At 49.2% G+C, this 16,347-nt stretch overlaps 3 protein-coding genes across 10 annotated transcripts in view; 1 reads left to right on the top strand and 2 right to left on the bottom strand.

The window, feature by feature from the left end:
- On the bottom strand, nt 251-4,435 carry DERL2 (derlin 2). Its single transcript, XM_021416054.1, has 7 exons — nt 4,283-4,435; nt 3,915-3,980; nt 3,576-3,649; nt 3,039-3,132; nt 2,328-2,523; nt 1,676-1,766; nt 251-1,135 (listed from the first exon to the last, which is right to left on the bottom strand). Exons 1-7 carry the CDS (start codon nt 4,373-4,375, stop codon nt 1,030-1,032), a joined length of 720 nt encoding a protein of 239 aa, XP_021271729.1. The 5' UTR covers nt 4,376-4,435; the 3' UTR covers nt 251-1,029.
- Nucleotides 4,601-6,249, top strand: MIS12 (MIS12, kinetochore complex component). Its single transcript, XM_021416055.1, has one exon. The coding sequence runs from the start codon at nt 4,841-4,843 to the stop codon at nt 5,471-5,473; it is 633 nt and encodes a 210-aa protein (XP_021271730.1). The 5' UTR covers nt 4,601-4,840; the 3' UTR covers nt 5,474-6,249.
- The window catches only part of CAMKK1 (calcium/calmodulin dependent protein kinase kinase 1), a 91,284-nt gene continuing 82,334 nt past the window's right edge, over nt 7,398-16,347 (bottom strand). For all 8 annotated transcript variants that reach the window (XM_021416044.1, XM_021416043.1, XM_021416046.1 and 5 more), the window contains one exon: nt 7,398-12,703. In XM_021416044.1, the coding sequence (XP_021271719.1) occupies nt 12,631-12,703 (73 nt within the window). In that variant the 3' untranslated portion in view covers nt 7,398-12,630. The remainder of the gene's footprint in view (nt 12,704-16,347) is intronic.

Genomic DNA, 16,347 nt, shown 5'->3' with positions numbered 1-16,347 from the left:
CACCAGAGACCTGTCCAGAGGTCCCTTCCAACCCCTACAAATCTGTGTGACCCTGCAGAACAGCTCCTCCAACACGCAGTCCTTCCCTGGCAAGCTTCACACACAGACTACACGTCTACCATGCTATGAACCAGCCTTTTTCTTCACAGTTCTGAGAGACTGCTGCAGGAAACTTGCTTACTCTTGGGACCTGTTCTTCCCATCTCTCCCTCCGGCCTATAGAGGTATTATACAAAAGATTAACAAAGGATCCAGAAAACATTTTATTCAACTCATTATCTGAGATATTTGAGCAGTTCCAACTCCAGACAAACTCTTTCCTAGTGCTCCAAGGAACGTAACAACTTCTAGAAGTGTGCCCGTGGTGTAGAACTACCTCTTTAACAAACCAGTAAGAGTCACACCTGGTTATCACAACACACAGTCTCCGGGGGAAAAGCCATCAAAGTGTAGTCACAGCCTGCAAGTACATTCACACAGAGGCACGTTCCAAAAATACTATATTATGCTGAATAGTGTATTTCTTACACTTCAAAGAAGACTGGAGACACTACCATCTCGAACTAAAAAACATTTACCATTGAAATAGGGACTTGCACTCTTACCCATCTTGTAGCTGTTTTATCCAAGAATAAAAAAGGAGTTAAAAAAGGCTTTTTTGTCCCCTGTAAAGTTTCCCGTATAATTTCCTGTATCAAATAACTTGAAAAATTGCTTTAGAAATCACTTCAAACAAGTACTCATGGTCTTGTTCACTGAAGTTGACAGGAAATTGTTTCCAGTTTTAGTTTTTTTTGGCTCCACTGGATTAATATTTGCATTACCAGCACAATAAGTTCCCTGGCTAGGGAAGACACTGGTAGCCTGGAAGTATCTTGGATTAGACTGCCATTTCATAAAGTGCTTGTATTCAAAACCACAGAGCTGATGAAGAGTGTTCTTTCTGCAACGGAGAACGAGGGATTCCCCAGGACAGAACTCCAGGTTCGTCTCTCCCAGTCGTTGCTGGGTTTTGGCACAGCCATCTAATTAGCCTCCAAGACGTTGACCTTCTCCCCATGCAAATCCTCCTGGCCGTTCTTCTGGCAAAGGATTGTAATTAGGATCATCTTCCGGAGTATCAAATATTGCTTTCCTAGAAAGCAGAAAAAAAAAAAGTAGTGTTTTCTTTTCTTTAGAATAGATGTTTAGTAATAAAATCTAGACTGCTTCAATTCTACACACATACATAAACTGAGTAGGAGCAGTACTCAATAATACAAGCAATGACATCTGCTAAAGTTGTGAAATGAGGATGCTTTTCAGACAAAAAATTACTAGCTATATTTCACTTAACAATTACTCTGTTCGTGCACAGCTGGATTCTTATTCCTCACGTGCACTTTTGGTGCCACCAACAGGCAGAAATTGGTAAAGACTACTAAGCATTAACAAAGAAATCAAGAGCTACACAAACCCCTCAGCCCCTCCCCTCAATAAGAAAGCTCCCACTTAAACACTTGACAGAATTCCCTCCCTCGTTTGGCAACACACAAGTTAAATAAACAAGTACAGATATACTGCAATTCTGACTCAAATTCCCTTGTTTACTAGAAGTCACTTAGATCAAATTATAAAGCATTTTCCACACAAGCGCTGTTTCTCTATCTGTTTCAAACCAGAAAGCAATACTTACAGGACAGACGGCGTTCTCAGAAGCCTTCCACCACCAGGCTGATTGGGAAAGACATCCTCTAAGAAAAAATATATATGCCCAACAGCAATGCCTAGTACATGAAGAAATATCAAATGGTTATTTTCCAGCGCTTCTTTACAACTCACAAATACTTAACAAGAATTTTCAGAGGGAAAAAAAAAAAACACACACCGATTTCTTCACAGAAAATATAATGAGGTATAGAAATACAAAGCCCATCGAAATGTGCTGACATCAGACAATGAGCTTAATTTACAGTGTAAGACATAAACACAAGGAAAACCACTTGTCATAAAACGATGATGTTATGGCTTCACTAGAGTTAATAAAAACAGTACTATGCTCGATATCAATAGTCTCATACTGGTAATCAGACTGTTTATCTGTGCACATTTCAAGCACGGAAGAGCCAACACCTCATAAGCTCTTTTAATCTTTGTTACAGTACAAAATACACTACAAAGTTTGGAAATCAGAAGAGTCTGGCACAAATCTACTATCACTATATGAGACTAACTAACAGTAAGCCTCAGAGGCAATCAGCCTTTATGTTTTTTTTTCCCCCCATGTTTCTTGTTTAATGTCAAACATCATCAGCAGCATTAGCCTTGTGATTCTCACAGCTCCTTACCTAAGAGATCCACAATGATGGAGTTCCCCAAAAGCAGTGAAAAGCCCATCAATACCCAAGGTAGAAACGGAGCTTGAAAGATGAGAAGACCAAAGAAGTTCATACGGACATAGGGATTCCTGCGGCTCCATACGTACACGAGCATTATTGTGAAGGCCTGACCCAGGAAAACCAAGTTTACAAACAGCCCAAAGATCTCCGATGGGTAGTTAAAGAAAACAACGCAGCAAATAATTGTTTTGAGGTCAAGCATGAGAAGAATTTGACAGCTTGATCTATAATCCCACATTTTCCACACAGCTCTTCCTTCTTCTTTCCCAGGTTCAAGTAAATCACATTTACGGTCAATCAAATTCAACACTTGTAGCAGAATGCAGAGCAGGAATAAACACTAAAAATAAAATCTAGCATGAAACCACTGAAGCAAAAGCATTTGTTAGATAACCTAGGTGTGATTACGCACCTGAGCAGTCCCCTCATCCACTTCCATAATTCTGTCAAGCATCAAAAAGAGTGAAAGATCACCCTAATATCTCATAGAAATGACAGTCACAAAGCACTGAAAGCTACTTAAAAATACTACTGCTTCTCACGCTACAAAAAAAAACGTTATCATCTAAGAATTAAGAGAAATTAACAGCACAATTTGAGTTCTCGCTCATTTATCTTTAGCTTCACTGAAGCATTTTGGAATAAAAATAGGAAGGATACAGTCATTAAGAGTCCTCCAAAAAGGAACATAAATACAAAATCTGCTGTCCGACCTCGAAAAGAGCCTTCTTCAAGCATTCGGCAGTAACGATATCTGAGTCACAGGTCAGGGAAATTTGACAACAAATGAGTTTAGAGAAGGATCAAAGGGGAAAAGATTGCATTTATATGAAACGTGCATCTAAGCCTGTGTATCAGTTTAGTTCATTAACTGCCTCATCCTGCATGCCTCAGCAGAGAGGCTGCACCAGGAGAAAAATATTAGAAGGAATTTTCTCCCATATTTCAGAACCAACCAGCTGGACAGCCCCTGAAGGACCAGACTCGTATGACAAGTTCATAGCAGCACAGAAATAAATGGCGGAGTGCTTGATATGTTACAGAGATCCCATTGGTGGCCACGCCATCAGTTAACTTAGCATTACTGCACTCTTGGTAACTTCAACACGGAGCAGAATTGAACCTTGTCTGTTTGCACACAGAGCAGTTATGGAGCTCTGCTTTCCAAGGAGGGAAAACAAGAGTCACGAAGGATACAAAAAGATCATGTTAAATAAAAAATTAAAGCCAACTGGTCCAAAGAATAAGTAGTTGGTGATTAACCGCCATACCTGGAAATGACACAAAGGCAAGGCATTTAGATTTGACAATTCATTTCTACTTTCTAAATAGAAAATAACAATCTAACAGAAGCCTCCTCTACAGTCAATGAGTTTAAGAGCAGGGGTCACAGGCACCAATCTCCTCTCTGCAGTTTTAACACACAACCACAATGTGAAGAGTTACAGCCACTAACAGCACTCCACTTCAAGAAGACAAGCGCTTACACACTCACCAGATTACTTTAAAATCTCTCATACTTTAGGAACCACTTACTTGAAAGTGTTTAAATATTAATTCGGGGTTGAAATACAGCTGGAAGGGTGTAATTAGCTCTAATTGCTGGAAAAGAATAGAACAACGAATCAATGCACCACACAAGAGCTACACAAATGCAAATAAGTCGCTAGCACTGTGCTGTAAAGAGCCCAACCACCACAGTCAGCGCACACAGCTTCAGGGCAAGGCCTCGGTACCGGCTCAGCCGCCCGCTCACGTTCACGGGGCTTTAGCTCCTTCCAGCCCCCCCGGGGCCCTGATGCGCTGCCTGCCCAGCACCGCCCGTTCACGAGGGTAAGGGACGGGACCCCCTCGCTGAGGGCACCCCCCGCGGCCCCCAACCCCGGCCCCGCTGCCCATCTCACCACGGCGGCAGTGGTGAGGACGCAGGCCGTGGTGTAGGCCCGCGTCACCGGCGGCACCTGCAGGTACTCCTGCCGGAAGGTCTGGTACGCCATCTTAGCGCCCCCCGCCGCTTCCGCTTCCGCCTCCGCCCCGCGCCTGCGCGCACCACCCCCGCCCCTCCGCCAATCGGCAGCCGAGCCACGCACGGCCCGCGCAGCCACGCTGCACCCTCATTGGACAAGCGGCGAGCGCGGCCTCTCTCCTTCTCCACACATTCCCCGCCCCCGTGAGCTGGAGCGCTCGGTGATTGGGCGGTACCTTCATCCTCGCGGCTACCTTCCGGTCGCTGATTGGCTGTCGCGCTGAGGGAGTTCGAACGAAGCGGGAAGCTCTGCCTGAGGAGGTCGGGCCGTCTGAGGGAATCGGGCGGGCAGACGGGCGGCGGTGGCGGAGCGGTTCGTCCCCGTTTCGTCCAAGATCCTCGGGTAAGGGCTCGAGGGGAAGAATCAGCTCCCCCCCCGCACTTCCAGGCCCCGACCACCTCCGTTCGCCGCCCCCCGGGCCGCCCTCCCGCCGCCATGTCGGTCCGCCCCATGGCCTACGAGACGCAGTTCTTCGGGTTCACCCCGCAGACATGCATGCTGCGCATCTACCTGGCGTTCCAGGATTACCTCTTCGAGATGATGGTGGTGGTGGAGAGCGTCATCCTGAAGAAGCTCGAGGCTCTGCCGGCCTGCCAGATCAGCCGCTTCGAGATCCGCAAGAGCACGGAGAGCTTCCTGCACTTCATGAAGGCCCGCTTCGACCAGCTCTTTGGCAAGATGGAAGAGGTGCTCCTGCAGCTGGTGCTCAGCATCCCTGAGAACGTGCTGCTCCCCGAGGACAGGGTCCACCAGCAGTACCCCTACAGCCAGGAGGAGTTCCGCGCGCTGCAGGACGAGATCGCCCAGCTGCAGCAGCAGTTCAGGGCCGAGGCGGCCGCCGGGCAGGCGCTGAGTGCAGAGCTGGAGGAGCAGAAGGCCGTGCAGGCCGAGCTCAAGAAGGTTGTGCAGTGGTTTGATGGGCTGGAGAACATCTGCAGGGAGCACGGGACCGGCAACTTCAAAGAGAGCTTGGAGTTCCTGACACAAAACTGTAAGAAGCTGCAGGATGTGCTGAGAGATGTTGAAGGGAAGAGCAGAAAAATAAAGAAACGCGATCAGTTACTGTAATGGAAATCCCCAAAAGGCAACAAAGAACATTGAGATGGCTCACTTCAAATGGCAGAGCTTTATCTTTCCAGCAGCATCTCCTCTGGTGCCTTCCCCCTCTGGTCAGGATCCCCATCCTGCCAGGATCCGGACTGAGCGCTGCTGGAGACGACTGTGTCAGTGTGCACCAACTTCACTAATGCAAGAGTAGGGTCAGGAAAAAGCTTTGGTTGTCTGGGAAACAGAGCTCTGACAGCGGTGCTCGGAAATGAATTCTTGGTTGGGTAACCTGGCCTTCATGTTAACTTTGAACAACTTTAAAATAAGCAAAGCATTTCTGTAGGGTTATATAAACACGTAAGTGAAGAGGTGGCTCGTGTTTAAGCAAGGAGCTGCTGCTCAGCCAGCTGATACAGAAGCCACGGGAGGAAATCAGCAACTCAGTCACTTTCTCCTACTTCAGTTTACTCTGATTTCTTTTTATTGTCCAGTGTCTTTTTTTCCTACTAAACAGTGAAGCTCATTTTATGAATACTCATCAGAGTTTGCTGTACGAATGCTGTGTGGCTGACTGGTGCGCTTGAGTCATTTGAAGTCTCTTAATTAAGCTTTTTCTATCTGTACCTGATTCCAAGCAGATTACTGTCTGTGTGCACCCCTGCGCTGACCTCAGCAGGTTATAACTCCTGTACAGGCCCATTTTTGTGAAGTAGTAATACTAACCGGTTCTTAACTAGCGTGGATGCTTGAAAAACGTTAGCCATTGCTGCAATAAATGATGTATGAAAAGCACCAGGCACGTTTTGCAGTTCATTCTTCCAGAACTCCTGAAGATGTGGCGTAGGAGCAGCTTAGCTTAGCTTAGCCTTTAGGTGTGTGCTGACACGTGTGCGGCCGGAAACCTGCAGGACCCGGTGCCACTTCTGAAATCCTCACAGAGGAAATCACTGTCTAACGTTGCACGTGAGGAAGAGCAAAGGGCGGTGAGGAAATGGTCCATTCTAGGCAGCCCAGAAAAACAGGGAGAATCTCTGCTCCTGAAGCAGCCCCGAGAGACTGCTGCTGCCAGAACAAAGCAGAGCTGTGGGCGCAGGGATGGCCGGGTGCTGGAGAGCTGCTGGGGATGGCAGCTCTGTGCCCCCCCCCAAAAGCATTAAAATAAATGGGGCACAAGAAATGCGCGTTCAGATCGCATCAGTGGCAAAACATCTGATTCAGCCAAGCGAAGAACGCCGGGTGGCTGCTGGCATTTGCTGCTTCATTTTGGGGTATCGGGAAATTCCTTTGTAAAAGAAAACGGCTTTTTCCTGCTCTGTTGTATTCTAGGAACAACAACAACAAAAAAAAATCCTTGAAATACGTGGAAACTCTCGCATTTAAGATTGTTCTTTTTCCCCATCGCTGCGTAACGGGGAAGAGGAGCAGCGCTGAGCAGCGCTGCCTGAGGGCAGCTCGGAGCACAGCAGCCACTGGGGCTTTGTGCAGCGGGCTCCCGCAGGCTGCGGCTGTGCAGCTGGATGGCCGCGCTGTGCCAGCCTCCCTGTGGGCAGCCCCGCGGGGATTCCTGGCCTCGCCTCCCTGCAGAGGAAACCCCCGCTCGCTGCCTGCCCTGCAGCCCGTCACCCTCCTGCTGAAACAGACGATGATTCCCTCCCGCCGCCTTAATTTGTAATAATTACTACTTGGAATAGTGCTGGAGTAGAAGTCGGTTCTTAATAAATACTATAATAGGCAGGAAATTATAATTCGCCGCTGGAGAAATCCATTTGGGAGCACAATCCGTTTGAGAGAAAATGAGGGGGAGTGGCCTTCGAGCCATGACAGCACCCCAATTAAAACCAGAAAAGTCCCCAGCGAGAGCCTGGAAGGAACAGAAGCGCGGTGAGGAAGCACGGGGCCACCCCCAGCGCAGGGACCGCGTCAGGAACCACACTCGCAGCACGCGTCGTTCCCGTGGACTTTATTGTCATTTTCTTTTTGGTTCTAGAGTACAAAAGCATGCAAAAAATAGCCTCTCTATTCATGGTACATATTTACAGGGTAACGGCCACGTGCCATTACAGTACTGAGTGCATATACATCATGCTGGGGTCAGAGCAGAGTGCATACAGAGTCATACTGCACATCGAGTAGAACAAGAGACTTAAATTCTAACGGAACAGGCATAAATCAGGTACACAGCAGCAAGGTTACGGCACAGAAGGTCAGAATTATATCCTGACAGGTCCTATTTTTTCCTTTTTTTCTTGAATTTACAGATTTTCAGAGCACTTGGTGTGCTGCCGCCGTCCTGTGACTGATGTCTGCCAGCCCACGGGAGGCTGCGCTCAGGGGCAGGGAGCGGGGACGGGACGGGATGGGACGTGCAGAGCCCCACGTCCAGCTCAGGACGTGGTCTTCTGCAGGGGCTTTGGGCCAGCAAAGAAATCCCTTTCGCTGCTTGGCTCAGCAAACAGCACTGCACACAAGCCCTGGTAAAGGGGAGATGGTTGCTACCCAAACTAAGTTACACGTACACAAAAAGTCACGATGTGGTGCTTTCTGTCTCCAGCTCCCTGCCAGACACCACCGTGCTCCTGCTCTTGGCTGGGTTCCACAGCGCTGCAGGCCTCGTCCTCTGCCCATCCCTCCCTTGTTCAGATCCTACCCCCCAGGCTGAGCCTTCCCCCCCCAAGCCAGGAGCATCTCACTGCAGAACAGCAGCGCAAGCAGGCAGCAAGGTGACAACAATGGAGGAACATCCAATTCCGCACGGCAGCTTCCCTGCACGAATCCAGCAATGAATTAAATCCTGCCCTGGTTGTCACCTCACCGGGCTGCACTCCATCCTGCACGAGCAGCTATGCCGCCTTCCTCCTGCTGCCTTCTGCTGCAGCAGCAGCCTGTTCTCCCTGGATCCCCCAGACAATGCAGCTGGGGGTACCGTGCCATCCTGCACCACGTCCTCAGCACAAGTTTCCCAGTGAACTTCCAGCCAAACTCCGTGCGTGCTGACCCCAGCTGCCACAGGAACGTGCTCCTGCTCGAAAGCTAACTCTGCAAGGTGCACCACGGAGCCCACGCTGCTGTTTCCTGGGGCTGCATCAGTGGAAATCACAGTGCAAGAGCAGGGACAGCACACACACACCCAGCTGGCTGAGGCAGCTTCCTAAGTACTGCGAGTTGTTATCCATGCATCTGCTGTAATGTGTCATTAAATAGCTGCAAAGCTCATTTATTTGCAAGCGTGGTATTCATGGCAATGTTTTCCTGCAGTACTCCTTCATACCAGACAGGAGATGTTAAATGAGGACTTTCACTTAGCACAGCGTGCCCAGGTGGCCAAGAAGGCCAACAGCATCCTGGCGTGTATCAGCAGCAGGGCTGCCAGCCGGAGCAGGAGGAACGGCCTCAGGCTGCACCCGGGGAGATTCAGGTTGGATACCAGGAAAAATTTCTTCTCTGAAAGAGCCATCAAGGGCTGACACAGGCTGCCCAGGGAAGGGGGGTCAGCGTCCCTGCAGGTGCTCAAGAAACGTTTAGATGTGGTACTGAGGGACACGGGTTAGTGGGGAAATATTGGTGGTGGGTGGACGGTTGGACTGGATGATCTTGGAGGTCTTTTCCAACCTCTACGATTATATTCTATGATTCGCTACCCCCCAAACTGAAGACCTGCAGCAATTCACGGAGCAAGAGAGACAAGCGACCTCCCAGAGATCAGAAAGATGTGCTGTTCCTCCAAAAGAGAAACTTCCATCAGAGCCTCCTGCGCTGCGCCCATCCCTGAGCTGGAAGGCTGAGCGGAGCCGACTGCCGTCAGGAGGAGCCCTGTGCACAGCGCAGCACACACAGCACACACAGCACACACAGCACGGAGCTGGCGGGCACCTGTTTGCACACAGCAGCACCAGCAAGCGGGGACTGGGAGAGGAAAAGCACAGAGTAAACACAACAGCATCCGCCAGTGCCCACAGCACCCAGCGAGTCACGCTGCAGCCCTGCCACCCCAAATCCCACCCCTTGCTCACAGCGAGAACAAAGACAAATATTTGGACACCCAGCTAACGAGAATGGCTTTCCAGAGCAAACAAAAGGGCTGGCTTGCCAAGGGTGTTCGTTTCGAACAGGTTCTCTCTTGTGTCTCTTTCTTTCTTCGAAGTACAAGCAGCATTGCTCCTAGCTGCCCTAGCACACATAAAAACGAGCAGGAGTTTCATTGCAGCTCAGTGAAAGAAACGTCCTTGCAGCAGTCACACCAGCCTCTGAATCAACTCCAGCAGTTCTTGCTGCTTGTGCTGCTCCCACCTTTTTGATTTGTGCAGTTTCCGGAGGCAAACCCACAAAGCTGGCGGACTGCATGGAGAAATGAGGTCTGACAAAAGCTCAGCCCTGTAATACTTTCTGTTCCCTGAACCTGCAGAAACAGCTCCAGAAAGATTTCTTTCACCAAAAACAGGCAACTTTCCAAAGCAGATTTTCAGATAATCATAACAAATACCCACTCTCCTCAATTCCCCTCCAAAACTACAGCAGTGCTCCTGTTACCACTCTAAGAACATGGAGAAAAATCTGTAAATTATTTGCTTGGTCTCATTAATGGAGGCTGAGAGCAGCTTCCCAGCCGCCTCACCCCATCAACTCCCCCAGCTGCACATTTTTAGAGGAACCCCAACAACCGCCTGCGTTAGCAAACTTCTCCCCCTTACCATCTGTTCACAAACACAAGAAATAAAACCTCATTGGTGGCCTTACAGCTCTGCGAGCACCACCCGAGCGTTGCTCAGACCTCAGCAGACCCACGCTGACAAGGATTACAGCTGCTCTCTTTTCTCCCTCGTTCCCTGGCCCGCTGTCTCCGTGCCCAGCCTCAGGGACACGCTCGGTGAGAGCCATCCTTCTGCCCGCTGCCGCTGCCCTTCCCCTGGAGCTGCCCAGCAGGACCTGGTGGTGCCCTCGTGCTCCATCCCCAGTGAGGTCTCATTTGCCCCAAGCGGGGCCAGCTGCGTGCAGGCATTCCCTGCACAGCCACCCCGTCCATGCCGGCTGTGCAGTTTGTCCCAGCTCAGCCTTCCTCCCGCGTTTGCAGAGCCCCAGCTGTGCTCTACGGACTCGCCAAGGTCCCACCTTGGTTCTCCCTCTCTTTTGCTGTGTGTTTAAATGTTCATTATGAGTCAATATGGCTCAAGCGCTGCAGTGCGCAGGGATGCATCACAGAGCTTGGCTGGAGCAGAACCACGGCCCTCGGAGGACGCTGAGTGCACTGCAGGTGCAGGCAGGGGCAATACCTGGATGCAAGTGATGCAGAATACGGCCCCACAGCAATAACATTTACGGGACATAATCCTGCTGCCTGATTTTAAAATGGAAGGGCTCCTTGACAAAACACCATAGCTACAATAATACATCCCAAGCCACGAGGCTAGGCCAATACTTATAGGCAGGATGTGGGGCAGAGCCCAGGCTGCCTCTGGGCCTCCCAGCAGCTGGAGACGAGCAAAGGGGAGGACACAGAGGTGGCAGGCAGGGGACAGCAAGCAGAAGGCACTGGAAGCAAAGCTCAGCCACAAAATCATTGGGAACCAAACTAAACTGCAGTGAACAGAATGGGAAAGCTGCTATACCAGTTGCTGCTAATAACCCTTGTACACATATCCCCTCGCACAAAGAATCAGGGGACTCAAGCCCCAAGCCCTCATGGTTAACCTAAAAAAAGTCAGTAAAATGATTATGGAGGAACCAAATTTAATCGTGTCCTTTAAGTACAAGAATTCAGTCCGTTGACTTACTGGGGGCACGCTCAGACCCCCTTAAAGCTCAAAGGAAAATGCCGACGTATGCTTCGATGGATTGATGTCATTGGCTTTTACTCTTGGCGTGCAAGAGTGAAATTCCTGATTACACACAGCAGCGGAGAAACGACTGCATCTGCTCCTTGAGCACAGCACCTCAACCTGCCACCACCTGGAGAGATGGAGCTTCTAACCCCAAGTTCAGAAGCAATCCATGGATTGCTATCAGCAGCATCAGCACGTGCATAAAATTATGGTCGTAAATGAAAAACGACGGCCTCAAGCAACTACAGATCAAGTTTTCATTTTATCTCGTTTGTGTTCTGTACCTTCCTTAGTTTAAAAACCTTCCACCAATGTTTTCCATCTTTAAGAGCTCTCCTGTTTCGGGCCACCTATCAGGAAATCAGAGTTGAAAAGCATCAGGCACACATTTTAAAGAAGCTAAGAGATGCGCGTGAAAGGAAATCACCCTTAAAGGAGATAAATGCCAAACCCGTCACTTCTTTTTAGAGTTCAGAACAACATCCATGCGCACAGGACTGGGAGCAGGTGATGGAGTGAAATCCCAGCTCCTTGGGAAGGGCACAGCTCATTAACAGACGTCCCCTGTGCACTAAGCCTTCACGTGTATCCTGGTGGTTCAGCTCTCTGTGGCATTCAAGGCTCATTGCACAGGAAATGTCACGTAGTTCTTGTAGTTTATGACACTGCCATGAATAAAGCTATCAGTGCTGGCAGGATTTACACTAAGGGTTACGAGGAGAAGGGGAAAAAAAAGGCATAGAGAGTGACAGAGTAAACACCAAAAGGGAGATCTCATCCTTCTGTAACTGCTGTCGGTAGAAATGTTACCACCAGCTCCAAGTGGAACAGGACTGCATCCTGGTACACAGAACTGCTTCATGCGTGCATTAAATAAGAGTCGCTCTCTGATATAAGACCTAGCTTTGATGTCTTTTTTTTTTTTTCCTGATCTTTGAAACAGAGGATGAAAAAAAAAAAAAAAACCCAAGGAAAAGGTCTCTAGGGCGAACGACCCACGAGACAATGTTTGGTTCGTTGCACTGCAAATAAAAACATTCATTGGTCAAGACACCCAACTACAAAGCTCACACGTGAAGCACAAGTGGAGAGCAAGGCACACACAGAGGAGCACACGGACACCTCGCGTGAGGAACACAGCTGCCCAAGGGGCCAAGCCAGCCCTCTGCCAGCCGACACTCGCTCGTTTCTTTATTGCTGCTCTTTTCCTCCTTTTCAGTTGGCTAGGTTGCTCCGTTTTGTTTTTTTTTTTTGCTTTGCAGGCCCTGGACTTTGCGATGTGAGCAATGTGTGCTAGACAACACCACGATGGGTACGGCAACAGCAGCACGTGAGCAGCCAGCCTGCGACAGCCACGTGGCTTCAGGACGTAGCTTCATCTTCACACACATCAGGCAGCTCCGAGTCCCTGCCTCCTTCTCTGCTCCCTTGTTTTCTACATGAACAGCACAGAAACAGAGAGATCAGAGGTAAGTATCAGTGCAAAAAATCAAGCAAGCTGTGTTTTTTTTTTCCGACAGGCAACCCAGGTCAACAGCATAACAGTGCGAGGGAACAGCAACAAACCAGCCTGCTGTGCTGGTACCGTGTAGACAGCTTAGGAATATCCCAGCTCAGTGCACTGCAGTGCTACGTGACTGTGCAGAGTTTGACACTTCCCTGGTGAAGCTTGCGACATTTTTCAATGCCACCCACTCACCTTCCTCCCCCAAAATAAAACAAAACAAAACAGAAATCATCAAAACTCTGCCTCTGTGACAGCCCCGTGACAAACCTGACCTTGAACACCGAGCGTGGCCTCTTTCCAGGGAGCCCAAAAAAACAGCCCCTTCTTCAGTGCCTACCACCCACCTCCCTGCACAACGCACCACCCGGAGCTCCCTGCTCAGCACAGCACGGCTCCACGCCTGCCTTGCACCCGGTGCTCGCTGCCACCCCGAGCAGCTTCTGCCTCTGCGAGCACCCTGTGCCAGCATCGCCACCAGAGCCAGCGTGGGAGGGATGCAGCACAAAGCAAGCTGACACCACGTCTGCACGCCGCTGTGAACGCTCACTGAGCTCAGTTTGGATGCACGGCAGCAGAGATCAAGGTGCTCAGGCGCAGCAGCCTGCATGGGAGCCAGGGCTCGTGCTGTGAGGCCTGAGGCTGAACACGAGTCTCCACTAAGTAGCTCTTTTAAAGAAATAAGATCATCGCTGCTACATTTTTAAGCCCAAATTAAAGCCCAAACGGTACGATTATCCAGACTGCATTGCTGCTAACCAGAGCAACTACAAAAATATCACAGCCACTTAGTATTCATATGGGCTTTTGTGTCCATCAAGAGCCTCACAGCACTTCCAGCCTAAACATCAGCAGTAAAGAACAGTGAAGGAGTGGGAAAACCTGCAAGGAGCTGAATCAGAGCACACACACTCCTGGGAAATCTTCACACCTTCCCAGTGCCCACTGAGTCACCCATTAAACACCAACATTCTGCCCTCACTGGGGCTGCTGATGCTCCCCTTCCTCTCTTCCAAGAACACGGGCACGCTGTGAGGGGGAAGGGAGGCAGGGAGGTTTGGATTTCTGGTTGTTTACAGAGAACCATAAGCACGAGTGCCCCTTCCATCACCTGGAAGTGGTTTTCTACGAACCCTAAGCACCACTGCTGTCCCCAAGGGAGGCTGCGTGTGAACCCTAGGTTAACTGGGGTGGGGGCAGCTGTGGGCTTTCTTCTGGGCCTGATAAGCTCCCGATCAGGGCATTTTAGGTTCCTCTAACTGGAGCTGCTTCTTCAAGCCATGTCAGATGCAAAGGACCACAGCTGTGCTGTGCCATTGCTTCTGAAGTAAGTCTTGAAAGAAAAAAAGCCATTCCTCATGAGCAAGGCTTCTTTCACCCCTTCTTCCCAAAAGAAGGAAACACGAAAGAATGATGAATAGTAACAATGAAAAAGTACACATAAACATTAGTGTCACACACACAGAGATTTACTGCAGTGAAATTGCTCCTAGAGGAAGGGAGGATGGAGCCGAATGCTCTCACTACTGCACAACTCACACAGGCTACGGGGAAGACATTTCTACAGCACCTGGGGGAAATATAAACACCAAATTACCTTAAAGATGGATGCAAATATATAGATGTGTTTAAGAGGAATCTGTCCCTGAGAGCAAAACAATGAGACAAAGGAAGAAAGTGATCGTGAAGATGGTGACAGCAGGCAAACAAGCTTGTATTTCTGTACCTAACAAGCCTAGCAAGCAGAGTGAAATGGCGGACAGAGCATCAGTCACGTCTACTTGCTGCCCAAAAGAGAGATGAGAATGAGCACTGGTAGCACTGACACAAACCCACTCCAGCTCCTACCACTGCCAAAAGCTCCTGAATGCTTCCAGCACACTGTAGACAGCCATAAGCACTTACCCGGGCCTCTCTATTTGGCACTTTGAGGGGAGGGTTCATGTCCTACCATGGTCACAGTGTTAGCAGCGTGTGCCATGGGGAGCTCCGTGCAGGCAGAGCCACACGAGCACAGATCTGTCACTGCAGGATCTTCCTAATGACTTTGTCAGAAGAAAATCCCATGCCTCATTTGGTGATTCTGTCCTTAGTCAGACTGTGAGAATATCTACCTGCACTGTGGGGCACAGCTCTTCCACGAGACAAACAACTCTCTTTAGAATGAAAACTGATATGGCTTTTGGTTGGGTTTGGCTCTGTTCCGACAGAATCTGCGTGTTACCCATCCAAAATCTTCCTGAGACCCAAGAAACTGATGTTGAACACCAGCAGAGACCAACGCAGCATTTTAAGCAGAAATGCCTGGCAAACGTAAACCCAGTCTGCAGCTGTTCCCTTGTTAAAGATGATGCTGAAAACGTACCTGGCCAAGGGGATCTCTGCTGTTTATTTCTGAGCAGCCCCATAGCAGCAAGCCCCAGGACTTTCTCAGCACAAAGCCCTCATAGGGCAGGTACCTCTGTGCTGCTTTGGGAGAAGCTACTCGTGGTTTGAGACTTGGGTCAGCTGTCAGCCACATTTCCCTCCTGGCTTGCTCAGTCCTACCCTGCACGCACACAAAGGCCCTAAGGACAGTGACAGCTCTCTCCAAGCAGGGCAGGCTGCTGAAATAGAGACTGATTCCCCATACAACCACATGTCATCAATGGCAGTAGCAGCCGTAACGGGAAAGTAAATTGGGTCTGTCAAAACACAGCAATTAATTTGATAGGTAGCAGTTGCAATAAATGAACATAATAAAATGCGGTGAAGCCAGTGCTGATTCAATTAGGAGAAATCTAGAGCAAGCAGAAGAAATACGATAAATACTAACAGGAAACCCAGAACTTAGCTTGGAACAATGAACAGCTGGCTTAAAAAAAAATCCTCTGTATACTACTGCAATTAGAAAAATGAAGAAATGATCGGGTCTTCCGCAGACACCATTAACAACAGGGCTCGACCTGGCCATGGTGTGCAGGACCTGCAAGGCTTGATGAATCACTGCAACTTCTGGGGGGAGGCCTGCATGAAAGGCAGAGCCAGCAGTGACTCTGCCTGCCTCATGCTGGTGCTGCCTGGATGCTCAGCCCCAGCTACCCATGGGGTTAAAGTGACAGACGGCAGCTCTCACACACACAGCTCGTAGGTGTGCATGGGACAGGCAGGTGGTGCAAAAGAGGAGTTTTTTCATTTTAGTTCCTTTCTGACTATCTGGTGAAAGTGCCTGCCATTCCAACAGCTCCCTTTTTAACTTTTCTGCTCTATCAAACAAAGCCATACACAAGAACAGGGAGAGGACTGAGTCTTCCAGGTCTAAGCAGAGCTAAAGTAGCTTTCGCTCCTGCTGGTACTCATTTAAAAACGACTTCAAACCACTAATGCCTTAATGGCATCCTCTAAAGAAACAAAGGCTATTACAAACACAAAAGACCTCCCCGTATTGCAAAGACTTCTGCCCATGCAATTTCTGTGCATAACGTTTCCAAAAACAGAGCCTAGCATGCTGTTTAAAGGTAATACAGAGATCAGGAAGAAATCAGGGAAAATTCAACTAAGAGATTTACTGTTTCCTCCTCTGAATTCCAAAGACT

The sequence above is a fragment of the Numida meleagris genome, chromosome 18 (genome assembly GCF_002078875.1).
Source record: "Numida meleagris isolate 19003 breed g44 Domestic line chromosome 18, NumMel1.0, whole genome shotgun sequence".
Taxonomy (NCBI): domain Eukaryota; kingdom Metazoa; phylum Chordata; class Aves; order Galliformes; family Numididae; genus Numida; species Numida meleagris.
Note: the sequence above shows the minus strand (reverse complement) of the source record. Positions and strands in the feature narration are given on the sequence as shown.

Coding starts and splice junctions, on each gene's coding strand:
- MIS12 (XM_021416055.1), top strand. CDS start 4,841: ATGTCGGTCCGCCCCATGGCCTACGAGACGCAGTTCTTCGGGTTCACC.
- DERL2 (XM_021416054.1), bottom strand. CDS start 4,375: ATGGCGTACCAGACCTTCCGGCAGGAGTACCTGCAGGTGCCGCCGGTG. Junction 3,650..3,914: donor TAATATTTAAACACTTTCAA/GTAAGTGGTTCC, acceptor TGTCATTTCCAG/GTATGGCGGTTAATCACCAA. Junction 1,136..1,675: donor CTGAGAACGCCGTCTGTCCT/GTAAGTATTGCT, acceptor TCTGCTTTCTAG/GAAAGCAATATTTGATACTC.